General features: G+C 40.8%; 1 protein-coding gene across 1 annotated transcript; it reads left to right on the forward strand.

Moving 5' to 3' along the window:
* Positions 1-267: 267 nt before the first annotated feature.
* gys2 (glycogen synthase 2) lies at positions 268-17,431 on the forward strand. Its single transcript, XM_030046261.1, has 16 exons — positions 268-412; positions 3,284-3,465; positions 4,420-4,611; positions 5,379-5,564; positions 8,632-8,776; positions 8,957-9,074; positions 9,797-9,917; positions 10,012-10,118; positions 10,626-10,685; positions 10,932-11,010; positions 13,912-14,025; positions 15,165-15,291; positions 15,387-15,482; positions 15,693-15,856; positions 16,287-16,367; positions 17,210-17,431. The coding sequence occupies exons 1-16, from the start codon at positions 289-291 to the stop codon at positions 17,429-17,431; spliced, it is 2,118 nt and encodes a 705-aa protein (XP_029902121.1). The 5' UTR covers positions 268-288.
* The last annotated feature ends 1,311 nt before the right edge of the window (positions 17,432-18,742 follow it).

Consider the following 18,742-nt stretch of genomic DNA (forward strand, 5'->3'; position numbering starts at 1 on the left):
CAAACTTCCCCTCCTGCTGGCTGAGGGTGAGGTTCAGCAGGCGGAGTGGCAGTCCTTCCCCCTAGTCCATTTTTATCTTGTCTGGTTGAACTCCTAGAGGACTGTCCAAGCTGAGCAAAGAGAGAAAAGGCAAAGTCTTTTCGCCACGCTCTCCGTCGTCCCACGAACCCCCAGGCCCTGCAGGACTGTGCCCAGCTGTTCTCGCTCCACCTCCAGGCCTTGTTAGAGGTTTTGTAGACAGTCCAGGCTCCAGGCTCCAGGTGGTGTTGGACCCCTAAACATCTCAAGATGCCTCTGTCCCGTTCCTTGTCCATGACGTCGCTGAGTGGGGTGCTGCCCCAGTGGGAGGACGACCAGCTGCCTGTGGAGGACCTGCTGCTCTTTGAGGTGGCCTGGGAGGTCACCAACAAAGGTCAGTGTTAGATAAAAAAAAAAAAAAAAAGCAAAAAAACAACTGAAACTTCACTCATCCATACAACTTGTCTCTTGTGTGTTGATGCTTCAGAAGGGCTAGGTTAGATGCTTGATTTACACACAGATCTGTATCATCCACACATGAATCTTTAATAAAACTGGTTCATTGCAGCAGTGGAAAATATAGTAGTCAATAGGTTAAATCAAGAATGGAGATCAATACAATACTCATAATAATAATTATTATTAACAAAATTACATATTGAGGATAATATAATCAATGAATGAAAGAGAGGAAGAGATATTTCAGTCTGCACTGATACAATAGTGACATGATTCACTTCATTAGACCCATAAAATTATCACAATTCATTTACATTCAAACATGTACTTACTATTTACTACTTTTACACACAAAGCATGTTCTTGCAAGTCTATAGGTCATTGGATTGCATGTGTATTTGGATCAAAATCAGCTATAATGAAGTGAAGTAATCCTGTATTAGTTCAGGGTCTGGCTGTTGACCGCATGCAACCCTGCAAATTTGCTCTACGGGCTTGCATCATAACGACAGTAATTGTATTACATTACAGAATTACAGAATTGTATTAAAAATATGGAAAAAAGTGCAGTAGTTTATAGTGACACTGAATCCTATGCTCATTAAAAAAAAATCACTAGGGCAAACTGCTAATTTTGTGTAAAACTGCCAATCTTTGTCCCTAAAAGAGCAAACACTGAAATGCTTTGAGTGAAGAGAGTATGTTGTCATCTGAGGGGTTAAATATTAATCTGCAGACGAACTGAATCAGGATAGTAGAGCAGCCATCGCTTTGGCTGATTTCCCTTCCTCAGTCTGACTTATGTATGAACAAACTGAAGGGATACAATTTAAAATCCCTCTGAGATGAATGAAATGTAAATTGGGGTTACAAGCAGCCACTTTGCAAGGCTGTATTACGTTGTTTTAGATATTTAACAGACATTATTACCCAGAACATCTTTGAGTAGCCTAAAATAAGCTTGGGATCATGTCAAAGAAAAAAAAGGGAGAAATAATAGGATGTTTTCCAAGATACAGGATGTGCATTTAGGAGTGAGTAGAGAGAGAGAAGGTGTTGATCATTCATGCCTCAACATTGGATCAAGTATAAAATATGTAAATTGTTGTGGTAATAGTTGTGGCACCAACTGTCGGCCATCCTTCTCTTGATTAAATCTGGTTACTGGGTGTCTTTAGATCGTAGTCTTGATTTGTTTCTGATATTGTCATGCATATGTGAATATGCTGCTCATCGACTTTGAAAAATAAATCAAACCCTGCTTGTTGTTAAACATCTCTAAAATATAAAGTCTAATCAGTTTGTGATCCAAAGGCTTACATAATCTCAAGAGGAATGCTTCAAAAAGTAAATAGTTTTCATGTGAGGCGGTACATCATTTTTGCAAGAGAGCCAGTTTCATCCTTCTCTTAGAGACAAAATGTATCGTGTGTCTCCTGTCTCCTCTCACTAAAACAATAGTAATGAATGTTTTCTTTGCTTTGGCATTGCAACAATACAGTGATTTCCTCCTCTCATGCGAAGTTTAGTTGGGACTTTTTTGGCCAGAACCTGCAAACAGATGGGCTGATGCAGTCCGCTATGTGTTCAGTGCTCTCTGTCCATTTATGCCTTTTATCAGAAACTGAGAGTTTCACCCTACATTTGCAGACAGGATGGTTTAGGAGTGTATACACTGTAGCTCATGGATCTATGGTTTTCCTGTGTTGTGACTGGTTGTTTTGTTGAACAGTCCAGAGGTTATCTGGCATCCTGCTACTTTCTCTTATATAACGTCGGTCCTCTGACGTGGTTTAGACGTCACACGGGGCTTTGTGATTGTTGATGGTTTTGCATATAAATATTTGTCTTCTTGGAGCCACATGTCAGTCTGTCAGAAACATTTACACGTGTTTTGGTCATTTGCAGCGTTACAGCAACACATATCTGTCTCTGTTTGGTTTACAGAGCATGACAAGCTACAGAAAGTACAACAACACCAAACTCATGTTTATTAAGGATTCAGACTTATTGAGGCAAACAAAATAAAATCCATTGATAGAGAGCTTTTCATTGGTGTAAAAAAATATTAGAAGTATTTTTTTTCTTAATCCTGGTTTGTCCATAGTTTGTTGGCAATAGCTGGAAAATATTGGAAATCTGTGATAAAGTGAATAGATCTGACTTAAATATAAACATGAAATAGTTTTGGGAGACTTCAGACTTTGTTGCCAATATTCAAATTTCCAAACTAGTGATTGCATAAAACAAAAATGGATAAAAAAAAAATGAAATTAAACTAAACTGACAGATCTAGATGGAGAGCAGAAACGGCCGTTTTTCCAAATCCGCTCAGCATCGATGTCAAAGTTCAGCTTGTCACTGATTATCATCCCTGACTATTTGTGGTTGTCGTGACCTCCTGACCTTTGTCGAGCGTGCTGGGGTGAAGGGGCAGGGGGGCCAGAAGTCAGTTGTGTCTTTCATCATTGTAACTTCAGAAATGAGTCCATCACTTCCATCCATGTTTACAGCCTTTCTTTAAAATTTAAAATGTGAAAATGTCATGCATATATCTGCAGTATCTCAATATGACCTGCTAATTAAAGCAAAACCTCTGGAGTGACCTTTTCTAGGACCATTTTGTCAAACAACACCTGTCCCACTAACCCCACACATATTAACAGACACTATCATTTGCACCTGCCGACATAAAGCACGCTAGATAATTCACACTGTATCATTTTATAATAGTTTACACTCAATTCCCTCCATCTCCAAAGTGGCAGCTGGGCTCAGATCTCCCGCTCTCCTGCTCTGTCTGCAGTTGGAGGGATCTACACGGTGATCCAGACCAAGGCCAAGATCACGGTGGACGAATGGGGGGAGAACTACTTCATGATGGGGCCGTACTTCGAGCACAACTTCAAGACGCAGGTGGAGGGGTGCGACCCCCCGATCCCGGCCATCAGGAGGGCCATGGACGCCCTCATCAGTAACGGCTGTCAGGTGTGTGAGCGAGAAAGAGGGAAGAGTGTGCATGTGTGTCTATGTTGACCAGGGAAAGAAAAACAACACTGAAACGTTTAAGAATAAGAATATGAATTCGATCGAGCTAGTCTGAAACAGTCCAGCGAGTTTGTTTTTCAAGACTGTGAACTCAATTTTTTTGTATTTCTGATCTTAAGGAGCAAAAGAGATTACAGTGCAGCAGTGTCCGTTAATGACGTTTTGCTATTTTACCAACAAAATATCAGCAAAAAGTCATTTATTGCAATCAGTCCTCACTAATACACCTATCAAATGAGCAAATATTTCTTAATTCTTGATAAAACAACAATACCAATGCTGCTATTACTACTACTAACTATTAAGATGATTATTATAGTGAGCAGAATTAAGAGCTTATCTGTAATTTTGTTCCATGGTGAATGTGTCCATGGGTTCACCGTAATAAGAATAAATTTCGTTCTTGCATGCCAGCGCTTTAGCGGCTGACTTTCCACCAAAATTTTTCTCTGTTTCTTTGCTGAATTTTGTTTTCCAGCCCCTTCCTCACTGGCAGGTCTGATACAGGCAAGGTAAAGGAGAGGACACACCCAGTTTGTGTAATAATCATTGCACACTAGATGGCGTACGTCCACTGAGGACCAAGCCGCTCCAATAAAAGTAACACATGGCATTGTCCACTATAGCCACAAGATGGTAGACCTGCGCCATCTGTGCTTTTCAGTCAGTCTGAGTTCCTTCAACCAGATAGGAGGAACAGCAAAACTAGATGCTGTAGCTGTAGCTTGGTTGAAATAAAAATGAAAACCTGCAACTTCTTAGGTCATGGTGGCAAATGAAAACCACTGGCCCTTTAAAGGAGAAGGAGAATACGAATGCCAACGTGCTCCCAAGTAAATAAAATGTTCTTTTTTCTGACTGAGAGTGGCTGTATGTGCCGATGTTGTGCTGCAGGTTCATTTCGGCCGCTGGCTGATTGAGGGCAGCCCCTACGTGATCCTGTTTGACATCGGCTCAGCGGCCTGGAACCTGGACCGCTGGAAGGGCGACCTGTGGGACACCTGCAACATCGGCCTGCCCTACCACGACCGAGAAGCCAACGACTCCCTGATCCTCGGCTCCCTGATCGCCTGGTTCTTCAAAGAGGTCACTCTATTTTAAGTGAAGTTGTGAACCCAACTCTTCTTATTACACAATGGGTTTCTTTTAGAATCTTAAAGCTTCCTAATGACCCAAAAGACGAGTCTGGGAAATGATGCACTGCCATCTCTAAAGGAATAATAACCTATTATTTAGCCAGGGAAAGAGCTAAAACAGTGAAATCAGCTAAACCTGACAAAACTGGTGCATTTAAGAGTAAATTCCAACTAAAATTAGCACTGCATGTCAAAGAACAGCTTTGAAATTACAATAGTAAACATGGGAGGAGGCCTTGTTGACACATTAAAGCTGCATTAAGCAAGTAAGTGTAAAAACACACCTGTCTTATCAATTTAAATCATAAAGTGGGGCTGAAATAGAAAAAAAATGTCTCATTGCCCCTAATTGAGACACCCTGTTTGCCCAAATGTAAGTCTGGTAATGGCTATTGTTGCTTATTTACCTATAGGAAGAGAAAATCAAAAGTGAAATTTAAAGTGTATCCTCAGCATCAGTGAGCAGACAATGTTAGATCTTTCACCCCTTTTCATTTCTGGTATTTTTTTTGGTGCAAAACATCACCGAGGTTGATCAACATGATTGTGCCGTGTCTAGTTTCCTGACGTCATTCTACAGGGTTTCTGGGTATTCAAGCCCCGATGTGTGAAACTGCCCCGTGCAGCTTTAATTCAATCAGGTCAGCCTAATGTGACTAGATGTAAGCGCAGGTGATTTCCAACTCCTTCTCAAGCTCCCTCGTGTCTCGCTTCCAGCTAACAGACCAGCTGGGAGACAAGCCCAACGTCATCGCCCATTTCCACGAGTGGCAGGCAGGATCAGGACTCATCCTGTCTCGCTCCCGCAAGATTCCCATGGCAACCGTGTTCACCACACACGCCACCCTGCTGGGCCGGTACCTCTGCGCTGGGAACGCCGACTTCTACAACAACCTGGATAAGGTGTGTGTGTGTGTGTGTCTGTGTGTGTGTGCTGTGAGGGTCGGGGCTTCTGGCTTCTTCTTATCCATTCTCAGTGTTCATTTTCACAGAGGGAGGAGCATGTAATCCTTCTAATGAACTGAAAACATGAAAATAAACCAAATTGGAGTTTTAGAAGATATTCAAAAATTTGTGCATTATTCTGGACACACACACACACACTTGAAAAAACAGTGCACATGCAGGAACATGCACTTCCCCATAGCCACACTCAACCTCAGAATCCTTTTCATAATACAAGCTCCAGCCCAATACATGCAGCCCTCTTACAGTTATGCAGAGCATCATTAGTGATGTTGTGTTGCGTCAGTAAGGGTCAGGCTTTGACCACTCGTGTTTGTAATTGGACCCCTCTGTTCACAAGCTAAAGGTCAGTGTGAACATAAAGGCCACTAGCCGGCTGGATAATTGACAGACTTCAGTTTCAGACGAGTGAGTGTTTGCAGCCCTTTGGCCCGAATATGGAGTCGAGAGGCACTTGAAATCTATTCATTATCAATAAAACAACATCAGTATGCATTTTCAGCTCTATTGACCACAGACGCTGTTGAATATGATCAGGACCAATTGACAGACAAGTGACAAGTGGCTTGAACCACATACTGAAACAATAAAGCGATAATCAAATTGCAGATGCATGATGATGATGATGATGATGATGAGTCTATGGATTAATAATCCATAGACTTAAAAAGACTTGTTTTCAAACGTTATATACTCCTCTTTTCCCTGTTTTGTTTTGTTTTCTTAATTTTTCATAAAGGCCTAATCTATCATAGAATTCCCTCCTCCTTTGAAAAGGTTTGGCTGGTCTTAACCCTTAGATGCATACATGGGGTCAAAAATGACCCCGGAGGTGGTTTTTTTGCAATATCTTAGTCATTTTAAATTTTTATCATTTAATCTTCCATGTATTCCTCAAATAGGTTGTCTTTGACATGAGGCCATTTGGATTTGTATCTAACTGTTATATTTTTTAAGTAATTGCATTTTTTATATCAATACCCCACTCTTCCATACGTGGGGTCAAATATGACCCCAAGCATTTTCTATGGAATTTCAAGGGTTAACCCTAGGAACCTTTGATTTTTATCAACTGTGAATGTCAGGTAAACATCTAGTGTTGATCTACACATCTAATGCCAGCAGTCTCACCACCCTGAAGGTTATTTTTACACAGCAACATACATGTAAGTATTATCATCATTTTTATACCTCAGAATATATATATGATGACTGGAAGGTAACCCATGCCTACCAACCTACATCACTGAAGCAATGGGAAGGTGTAGAATGACAAAAGCTGCAATCCAGCCACAGGAGAGAAGCAGACAGGGCCAACAGAAGAGAAAGAGGTGTAAGATATGTCCAAGAAACAAAGATTGCAAAGCCAGCAATAGTTGTTGGAAATGCAGTGACCCTGTGTGCAGCACTCACAGCCACAAACAAGTAGTTTGTAACAGCTGCTCACAGTGAGAAGAGAGAAGACACGCGTGTGTGTGTGTGTACATATGTGTGGACGTGCATAGACAGACAGACAGACGGACAGACAAACAATGAATGTTGATGTTTTGATAGCTGCATTGATAGCAATATTTTGATCAAATGAAAGAAGGTGATAAATTAGGGCTGCTCAACTTAAGATGGCTCAGGGGCCACTCAGCAAAATTCAGCTGTGTCCAAGGGCCGAAAACTAAACATGTCTGTCCTATTTTGGACGTTTAAACAATAATTTTGTCAAATGAATGAAACATACAGAAAACAGCTACATTTCCATCCAAGGCCAAACCTCACTGAATAAGAGATTGTCATGCAATGATTAATGATGAAATGATCAGGTTACAACAAAATGAGGCTTTATTCCCAAAAAGATTAGCTAGAATCATAATATTTTTATTATATGATAGTGGCGGGCCGCATAAAAATGACGTACGGGCTGCATGTGGCCCCTGGGCCATGGGTTGAGTAGCCCTGTGATTAATGAACATGTAAAATATTAAATTATTCTTGTGTTGACCAAAATATAATAAGAATCATTATTTTAAAACCAAAATGAAGAAATATTGCATTAAACACATTGTTTCTAATAGGGATAATTTTTGGATGTTTACTTTTTTTGACCTATTTAAAATATGTTTTTTGATAAAATGTTTATTAAAAGTGATAAATGGACATGTCAAACATGAAATAATTCTTTTGTTGACTAAAATACAATAAAAATCATCATCTTTAACTAAAATGAAAGACATTTCTGAAGTTTACAGCGGAAAACCCATTCATTTCAATTGGGGTCATTTTTGACCCCACTCATGGAAGAGTGTAGGGTTTGGTGAGCCATGCATCTAAGGGTTAAAGCTACAAAGAAAAAAAAAACCTGGGGGAGATAATATGAACATGTAAATTGTAACTTGAATAATGGCAGAAAATTTTCCTATTGGTGACTTATATTTAAAAATAGAATTGTCAGTTGTATGGCTTTTCTCCAATAAAATTCCTATTCCACTATTTCAATTTTTATGACTTATGAAGGGACTTTTTTGCAACATCACTTTGTTTGTCCATGGATGAAGAAATTTATATCCTGAGTTGAGTTGTGATTTGACAATGAAAAGGATGATTTACTCCACTGTACAGTTTGGTCTTGATAACCGAAAAGAAACTGAAATGGTCAACAAACAAGCAGCTGTAGAAACCTGTAGCTCCCAGTTAGCCACACACTCAAAGCCATGAGGACCTTCAGATAACACATCCTGCCTGCAGAGGAAGTGACAGTCACATAAATGACTCAAATAATAATTAGGAAAAATATAAACAAATAAATAGCTCCTATATCAGTCTAAAAACAAACAAACCCAAAAAACCTTAGACTATGCAATATCCGCTCATTTTAGAAAGTGGTGGCTGGTGTGGTCAAAGGTTAAGTGTGTTTCCTGCTATAGCAACCCATTTACCCCTGTGGATTAGACACAAACATGGAAAATCACAGTTTCCTGAGATCATGAAACTGTGGCCTCTCTGTATGCCGTAGTTTGACATCGACAAGGAGGCGGGCGAGAGGCAGATCTACCACCGCTACTGCCTGGAGAGAGCGGCTGTCCACTGCGCCCACGTCTTCACCACCGTCTCCCAAATCACCGCTGTGGAGGCCAACCACATGCTGCACAGGAAGCCAGGTGGGGGAGGGATTTCACTGCTGCACGTGGTCACTTTCTATGGGTGTCACTGTAATTATAAGCATCTTAATGTGTTTTGTGTCAGTGTGGAGATCACTTTTCATGCACCGGAGACAGGTTTGAGCTGAACGATGCAACTACTTACATTAAACCCCTTTTTCTTCTGTGTTGATGGTACAGACGTGGTGACTCCAAACGGGCTGAATGTGAAGAAGTTCTCGGCCATGCATGAGTTTCAGAACCTGCACTCCACCAGCAAGGCTCGCCTCCAGGATTTTGTCAGAGGACACTTCTATGGGTGGGTTTTGACATGGAGCGACATGGAAATGGAAATACTTCTTACTTGCTATTCTGATCTGTGTCATGAAGTGCAGGCTTGTTTATTAAGATTCAGGTAACACGTGTCTTTCAAGACTGTTACCAAATTCCAGTACTTTTAGACTGAAGTTGCAGTTTAAAATATTAAAAATTATCAATTTCTGTGCCAAAAAAATTTAAATAATCAGACTACTATTCTTATCAGTGTGAAATGACCTTTGAAATCCTAATGAAATTCAATTAGGTGTGAGGCAGGTTTACCCACTCCACCAGTTGAGTGATAAGGAACCTCTGGTATCTGTTGTTAAATGTGCAATTAATTTTTAAAAAGCAAATTTATCACTGAAATGCATTGACATGGTGTGCAAAATTCATTTAATTTCTGGCTTTACAGACTATTTTCCCATGGAGGATGAACCTCCATCATGTTCGCAGTGAATGACTTAATTGACCGAAATCTTTAAAATGGCAATAGTGGTATAACATTAGTGTTAATGTTTTGTATTCAGTATGGCAGGTGACATGACAGAGTGGCAGGAGTTATGCACCGGTTGTAGCTGGATGACATCATCTCTTAGTTTTCCGGTTTCTGTCTTTGCGAAGAAGTTTGTTTCTATTTCTAAATTGTCTGGAAATGAAGAACTCTTGATTTGAGTGGCGTTCCCCTTTAACTTCCATTTTCGCTGCCTGTGCTCCTGACAGCCACCTGGACTTCAACCTGGACAAAACCCTTTACTTCTTCATCGCTGGACGTTACGAGTTCTCCAACAAGGGCGCAGATATTTTCCTAGAGGCTCTGTCCAGACTTAACTACCTGCTGAGGGTAAGATCCAGAATAAACCACAAGCTTACAGGAGCTGTTCCAGATTTAACAGAAACACCTGTCACACTCTTTTTGCTTTCCCGTCTTTCCTCAGGTTCACCGAAACGACGTGACCGTGGTTGTTTTCTTCATCATGCCAGCGAAAACCAACAACTTTAATGTGGAGTCGCTCAAGGGGCAGGCGATACGCAAACAGCTCTGGTGAGCCACACCTCACACACAAACACATCAGACAGTCTGTTGCCATTAGATCATATAAATGTTGTATAGGACCAGAACTTAGGTGTATATTTGAGGTGTTTTTCAGTAACAATCATTATATGGAGCTAAAATGATCAAAATGTTAGTTTAAATCAACTCTGATGGGTATGGGTGTCAGCAGATGTTTTGGTTTGACTATAAACACTAAAATAATGTTGATTTTTACACCATCAGAATTACATTAACACTGATTTTGCATTGGAAGGTGTCTGCTTACAGGACGGGCTTTCTTACCACACAGGGCTGTCCTGCCATCCTGTTATAAAGCCATTAGTCACACACAGCATCAACACTCCACATTCATCACGGCTTCTTAAATTTTCCTTTTGAATATCAGTGTGACAAATTGCTTGAGGCAGCCTTTTAGGAACACTGATGAAGCTAATGAGTCCCTAATAGACCTATTAGATCATTTTGTGAGGCAGTTTTCCCCTCCGTCCCTCACAGGGATACGGCTCACACTGTGAAGGAGAAGTTTGGGAAGAAGCTCTATGATGCTTTGTTAAGGTAAGTACACATTAAATATCGCTGACACACCCAGAGCCTGATTTATTAACCATTTAGAGCTTATTTCCTCCATTGTAAATAAATCTTTGACCACAACAAGAGTAGCCATCGACACTCAGGGACCCAAAAAGTAATCTGTCAACTGATTTGATGTTCCCAGTCTAGATAAGCCAATAGCAGCCACACATAAAGAAGGTGAATCATACGTAAACATGTGAGTGCTTTGTTTGTTTGCTCCGACCTCAGAGGAGAAATCCCTGATATGAACACCATTCTGGACCGGGACGACCTCACCATCATGAAGAGAGCCATCTACGCCACTCAGGTAGCCTCTGTCCTCCCGTCTTCCAATGACTGCTGGCATCTGTGTTGTCTTGCATTACTGCCATCTGCTGTCTACATCTGTCTCACTGCTTGAAACCTACTCCTTCTAGTGGAGATTTTGCTCTTCAAACAGTCAAATGTGGTTTTAGGTGAAGATCTTGATATCCTTTATCTTTCTAATACAGTCCTTTTGGATATTTCCTAATAATCACTCTAGTTGAAAACAAGCTCCCCCTTCTTGTTTCTACCAAGACTCCTAAAAGTACCAACACTGTCTCTGCAGGGTTGCAGTTTATTACATGTAAAGGGAGCTGCAATGCTTTATGGTAATTAAATGACAATCCATGAGATCAAGTGGTGATCAGTTATTATTTCTTTGGGTTTGGGTAATGGCATTTAGTGACGACTGCAGCTTCTTATATTTCTTCTACCTTCTTACACTCATACCAGGCAAGTTGTTGCTGCTGCTGCTGCTGGGAGTTATTACTTTAATAATCAGATTAAAGATATTCCAAAAAGCACATATTCCAAATATTTCCGTCTTACTTAATGAGTCATTTTGTTGCATATTCAGTGTTAAAAATCTGTGGAAAAAAATAGATAAAAGTTTCCAAAGCTAATCAACAGAATTTTCTTGAATCAACTGTCATTTTATTGATACTAGTGGGCTGATCTGATTTATTCTGCCATGTCTCAACGTATTTATGCTTGTTCCCACAAAAATAATCCTGAAACCAGCAAAACCGCATTGGAAAGAAGTGGGATTATTTCATCCCTCTGGCAGATTTTATCACAGTTTTACCCTTTTTTTAAGGATCTCGAGACAGAAAAACCATGCAGCGTTGTTTGCTTGGTTTGGAAAATGTGTGATATATGGTATAAAGTAGCTCCGCTTTGTGTGGAGTTTGTCAGAGAAGAATTCCCTCATGCACTCGCTGTGCATGCAGGAGCTGTGCCAACAATAAATAAATAAATAAATAAGGGAGAGGGGCCTGGGCAACAAACAGAGTGAAAAAAAAATCACAAAATGCTGAGGAAGATGAATCTCCAGGAACTCTCTCATATATACTGGGTTCTATTTTTATGAATGGACGAGGCATTTTCCCAGGACCGATCAATGTGCGCTGGCCCCTGGTGATGATAAATTAGAGAGAGGACACCGGGGGGGATTCCCCAGAGCTAAAAGCATGAATGAACGTCAGAGCTGTGGCCAATCCAAGCGTGAGTTAATTACCTCTCTCAACACCAGACTGCGGGTCAATAGACTGGCTGTGCTGCTGTGATGTATGCCCTCGACGTGTAATAGCAGCCTTACAAGCAAAGCGCCAATAAAAAAGCCTTTCTCAATTAAATGAATTTATGCCAACGTCGATTTTTCTGGGGTCGGAAATGGAGTGCAAGGGATATTGACTGCGAGTGTGTGGGGAGTGATAGAGCGGAGGCCCGGGCCCGGACGGTGATTGGAGGAGACGCTGCTGTTGTGATCATTTCTGGCTTTGTAATTTTTCATTTTATACACCCACCTCCACACCCCGCACACCCCCTTTTCCATTACTGCCTTGTTTATTTCAGGAAGAGTTTCACGCCTGGAGAGAGATTTACTATCACTCAGCAAAGTTGCTCTTCCTTACACTGTAACCAGAGGATTACCCAGAGACGAGGATACTGTACTATCCTTTTAACCTGCTGAACTCTGATTTTTTCCCCCCTGTAAATTCACCCATAAGTAGCTATTCTGTTAGAAAAAAACATTTTTTTTCTCCATATTGTGCAACAATGTCACATACATATCCTGTGACACTTCATTGAGGCTACATCAAAACTTATACTGAGTGAAATATTCAACACCAAGATTGTTTTACAGCTGCAGCACTACATCAAATAGGAGACATGTAGATGACTTGTGCATCGTTTTATACAAAAAAAAAAAGGTTGAACAAAGCTCAGCTGCACCACAATGACAAACTATTTAAGTACAGTAAAGTCAGACTTGGCTATAATATCAGTTTAATACAAATTAAGTGTTTGAAAGTTGACTGGTTTTATCCAGTGAGTGTTTTCTGGTGCTCTGATGTCTGGAAAGTTGAATCACGCCGGTCTGAAGTTCTCCAGATGCATCAGGGCCAGGAGAAGTGTGAATTACTGACTCTGTTGTGGTACAAGAGGGTAATCAGATATCATTAGGCCATGAGTTAGATATCCCTGTGCTGATCAATACCTCAACACCTCTAAAAGGTTACTAGTCATGGGTCACTGACTCAAACACTCATTACATTGTTGATTGTCGGCTTCACTGCTTTAGGCACGCACGTTTACATGTGCAACACACGCTTGTATACAAATGCAACCGCTAATATACATTCACATTTTTGGCAATTAGTGGAACAGCTGAGCCAAAAAAACAAAAAAGAAAAAAAAAGAAAATACAGCTGAGAGTTGCAGTATTTTAGCAGTCCTGTACTGATTCTTCAGCCTGTTGTACTGATATATATATCGTTTATGCACTTAATTTTCATATGTTATAATGACGTTTTAATAAATTGACACACAAACACCTGATTTATTTTGATGTGTTGAATATTTTATTGATCGTTGATTGTATTTTAAGCTCTGTTTATACATTTTGAGGTCCTCGCCAATACCCAGCCCTCTTTTGTGGACGCTCTGATCCAGAGACATGAATGATGAAAAGAAAAGATGGATGTAGTGTGATATCTGCAGCTGTGCACACCTTACTGATGCAGGATGGATGGACGACCTCACAGTCCCTATCACGGCAGAGACACAGATCACAAACCAAGCTGACCGCTCTCACTTTTTGTCTCCTTATTTTTGTTTTACGTCAATAATTCATCCACATGCTTGTTCACTCTGCTTGCTCCCATTTTCACACACACTGCAGAGACACAGCCTTCCTCCGGTGACCACTCACAACATGCTGGATGACTCGACGGACCCCATCCTGTCCAACGTCCGACGCATCGGCCTCTTCAACTCCAGGATGGACCGGGTCAAGGTACAGTAGGAAGCCACAGTGTGATTTATTGATGTTGTCCTTATCATACAGTTTACCAGATGTTCACATGATGCAACATCCACAGCAACAGACGATAAGTGCTACTTTTGTTACTCTCTTAATCTTAAGGGGCTGACAATACTATGGTAGGAAATAGCAAAATAATGCACATGACCAACCAAGAAATAAGAGCAAATAAGAGCAGAAATAAGAAATAGTCCTTGGTAGCTGCCTGTGCATTTTCATTAAACTCCTTTAGGTTGTGGATATATACGCACATCACATACTTAGGGTGCTGGGCTCAGTGGAATGTATCAAAAAAGATGAAAAAAGCCTGCACAGCAAAATATGAGTGTGAGGGCTTTTTTCATCTTTTTTGATACATTAAACTCCTTTACAAAAAAAATCTAGAGATAGCTACTATTTTAATGAGTGGCTCAGTTTTTGAGGTATTCCCAGTCGCCTGCTGTCACTCAGCATAGTGGACAGTTTTAAAGTGTTCAAGCAGCCAGTTTAATGGGAAAACATGGGCGATATGCTCTGCAAAAAATCTCCATCTTAATGTGTTGTTGAAATTTCATATTCAGTGTTACAATCTTGTTTTTCTAAGAACAAGTGGAAAATAATCTGCCACTGAGGTGAGATAATTCCCACTTGTTTCCAATGCTGATCATGGCTCAGCTTGTTTGCAGAATTTTTAATCTTGAATCAGAGGTAATTTTATTGACACTAGATGGCTAACCTGCCCGTCTCATGACTTAAAAAAGGCCTTTGTGTGTCACTTGTCCTGTACATGTAGAGAGCTGCAAGACTCTAAATAGCTATAGTGCACGTTAAATGTGGATAAAACTGGAAAAGTCTCCACTTTAACAAGTAACTTAGTCTAATATTCAGTCATAAAAATGTAATTTTTCTTAAATGAAGTAAAAAAAAAAATCTGCCACTAGGGTGAGAAAATCCTACTTGTTTCCACTGCAGTTTCAATTCTATGAGGATTAAGAAATTCTGGAGACAAGAAAAACAAGAAAATGAAAATGTAAATGAAAAACTGAATATGAGACAAAAATGACACGATAACATGGAGGTTTTATACCTTGTAAGGCATTCTGAGGATCATGTCTCCCTCTTTTTCCTCTCAGATTATCTTCCACCCCGAGTTCCTGTCCTCCACCAGCCCTCTGCTGCCGATGGACTATGAGGAGTTTGTCCGTGGCTGCAACCTTGGGGTGTTCCCCTCCTACTATGAACCGTGGGGATACACACCAGGTACACACACACACACACACACACACACACACACACACACAGAAACAAACACGGAGCATATTTTTGACCATTACATTTGTCCTGTGCTCTCCCAGGTGAATGCACTGTGATGGGGATCCCAAGTGTGACCACCAACCTCTCAGGTTTCGGCTGCTTCATGGAGGAACATGTTTCCGACCCGGCAGCTTATGGTGTGGACACATACACACGCACACACACACACACACTCATACACACACCCCTGTTTTGATCAGTGCTATCACTACCTCATCTTTGAGTTCTCCAAATGCTATAAAGCTGTATCATCTTGGGAGAAGAGCTGATGTCTGCAAATCGGTGGGTATCTGTTCCCTCTTCCCCCTGCTCCTCCGACCTCTCCCTCCCCTTCTCATCTCTCTCAGGTATTTACATCGTGGACCGGCGGTTCCGCTCGGCCGATGAGTCGTGTAACCAGCTGACCCAGTTCATGTTCAGCTTCTGCCAGCAATCTCGCCGCCAGCGCATCATCCAGCGCAACCGAACCGAGAGGCTGTCCGACCTGCTGGACTGGAGATACCTGGGAAGGGTCTGTATCTGCTGCACCAGAGCTCATACACAACAGCTGGGAGAGAGGTGCAGAATATGAGAAGGGCCTGACCCTTTTGACCCGGAGCCAAACCCTGAACAGAAGGGATACATACTGGCTTTGCGATATGATTTATTCAACCTTTATTTCAACTCGGAGACACATTTTTTTTGCAAGTGTGCACAATAAAGAATTATAAGAACAATTTCAAAAATACAAAAATGATGCAGTAATAAAATACAGGACAAATACACTGATGCAAAACAATAAAAACAGTTAAAATCGGTCTAAACAGGTCATAACAACTACTGATTTACTGATACTGAGTTTAATACAACAATGCAACGTTTCTTGAGAATAAATAAAAGTTTTCATGACTGCAAGAATTAAAACATTGACGAGCCTCTCTCTGCTGACTTGTGATTGACAGTTCTACGTGCACGCTCGCCACCTCGCTCTCAGCAGGGCTTTCCCCGACAAGTTCAAGATGGACCCCATGGCCCCTTTGAAGGTGAGAACATACAACAAAGTGGACAAAAAAAAAAAAAAAGTTGTTGCTTTGTGCTTAATCCTAACCTTGGTCACAGGTAGAAATGTTGCACCAAAAAAATATTAAAAAAAAAAAAACCCAGATTGGTGTTTATAATCTCACCTGCACACATTACAGTGGGAATCAGTGATGTCATATCATCTGTGTTTGAATGCCATGAACCCAGGCTGTTTAAGTTGTGCTGAAAACATCAGAAACCAAATTTTTTAATCCATAAATAACAATTCAAACAATATATTATCTTGACCCCTGTCATGTGATTAAGCATTTTAACACAGTGGATGCAAAGATCAACATAAAACACACAAAAAGCGGTGTTTCTCCACACTGAGTCACATGTTCTATTGAATTCACAACAATCAACTACACACACTTTTACTAAAAACAAAGCGGTGGGAACCCCGAGCAACTTTGCACACATTTTAGCTGTGGTGCACAATTTCCCAGCAGCCCCAGGAGATGAAAAAAAAAAATCATAATTTGTAAACCAGATCTGGTACCGTGTAGCCTTTCATTTGAAGCACACATCTTTCAGGAGATGTACATGAGATTCTCAATCATCGCGATCACTGACAGACAGAGAGGATACTGTTGGATTTGACCCACATTTGCCAGGCCTTTAATTGACAGCCTAACATTTGGATGAATGACAAGACATAATTTCAGAGTCTGCTGATGCCGATCCCTGTGGTATTACAGGAGTGAGGCGCTTCTTCTCTCTTTTGCCCCTCATCCTTTCACTGTAGGCCTTCCTCTTTTTGCTCTTCTTCCTCCGAATGATTCTGCCGCCTCTGTGTTTGCAGACAGAGGGCTTCCGCTACCCCCGGCCCTACTCGGTGCCCCCCTCTCCCTCGGCCTCCCTGCACTCCACGCCGCACCACAGCGACGTGGAGGATGAGGATGATGACGAGCCCTACGATGAAGACGAGGAGGCCGAGAAGGACAGGATGAACATCAAGGCTCCCTTCACGCTGGGAGCTGTGCCCGACGGCAAGAAGGACCAACCGGGAGAGTCACGAAACTGAGACTTCCCAACATAATCAAGTTGTGAGGGTACCTGCAGGTTCATGCATTAATCACCAGCCGCTTTTACTGGGTGTTAAGAGAGTAATCACCCATCAGGTTGCCATAAATATTCTGGGTAGAGGCATCAGGCTTTTCCGCTGCAGTATTCTCATCCTCTCAAGTCCCACTACACACCTACCTCCATTTTAACTGCTAACAGGTCGTGCTAAAAGCCTTTCACATCAGATCTGCTGGATTCAGGGTTCCCACAGGCTTGGAAACCCATGAGCATTTATAAAATAAATGCCAAAATAAATGTACATCTTTTTTAAATAATGAATTTTCAGGTTTCATCAGCATGCCTTACCTTTCAGAGGAGAAGTGTGTGAGGGAGACTTGTTTCGAGCAGTTGTATAAAATGAGTGATTTCTTCACTTGTAAGAAGATGAGTAAAAAAAAAATGAAGCTTTTGTGATTCTGAGGCCTTGAATTTCCCCAAACAGTAAGATGAAAACTATAGAGAAGTCCTTGAATTTGATGTCCAAGTGAGTTTGGGAAGCTCGTGAATCAGTCTTTTAAATCCACTGTTTCAACCTGGCAATGTTTTGAGTCTTGGCTCATTCCAAAAAAAGGTTTGTAGTTACATATAGTGTATTTTAATTGATTATTGTGTACCAGAGAAAATATGATTTCATTTGAGACATGACAATGTGTGTTAATATGTCAGTAAACTGGATATAAGACATGTAATTCCTGATATTTTGTCACTGCTGGATGGAAAGCTTGTATCTTCAAAGTGACAACTTTTTGAGATATAAGTATTTTTATGGTTATCTGATTTTTTTTTTTCAACCCATAGGGCAGTGTTATCCTTTAGACAGAGAATTTTTGCTGCCTCTAGCTATGTGCTCAGATTTAATCAACATTAATTCCATTTTTGTTGAAATTAAATCATTTGTAAGAGTGTAGTTATTTACATCAACATCATACAGTTTGTTTCCTGTATATTGGACCACATGCCACCACTCTTGGATTTCTCCTTCCCTTAATCTATCATGACATTCCTCCAACTGACAATTGTTTTATTTGTAAAGTGCCCGACGCTTTATGACTTTATACTATCAGTATTTGATGCTTTGTGACCATGACAACAAGAGAGAAATACTGTGGAAGTTCACTGGCTGGTGTGTGAGTAAAACCTCTGCGATCACACAGTCTCAGGTGAATGATGCCATGAATTCAAACTCATTTTATTAAAACATTACATCCAAACATTGTGCCAGTTGTTGTATTTACAAAACAGTTTCTCTCCCCCCCTTTACGCCTCACAA

The sequence above is a fragment of the Myripristis murdjan genome, chromosome 23 (assembly GCF_902150065.1).
Source record: "Myripristis murdjan chromosome 23, fMyrMur1.1, whole genome shotgun sequence".
NCBI classification, from domain to species: domain Eukaryota; kingdom Metazoa; phylum Chordata; class Actinopteri; order Holocentriformes; family Holocentridae; genus Myripristis; species Myripristis murdjan.

Coding starts and splice junctions, on each gene's coding strand:
- gys2 (XM_030046261.1), top strand. CDS start 289: ATGCCTCTGTCCCGTTCCTTGTCCATGACGTCGCTGAGTGGGGTGCTG. Junction 8,777..8,956: donor CATGCTGCACAGGAAGCCAG/GTGGGGGAGGGA, acceptor TTGATGGTACAG/ACGTGGTGACTCCAAACGGG. Junction 10,119..10,625: donor GCGATACGCAAACAGCTCTG/GTGAGCCACACC, acceptor CGTCCCTCACAG/GGATACGGCTCACACTGTGA.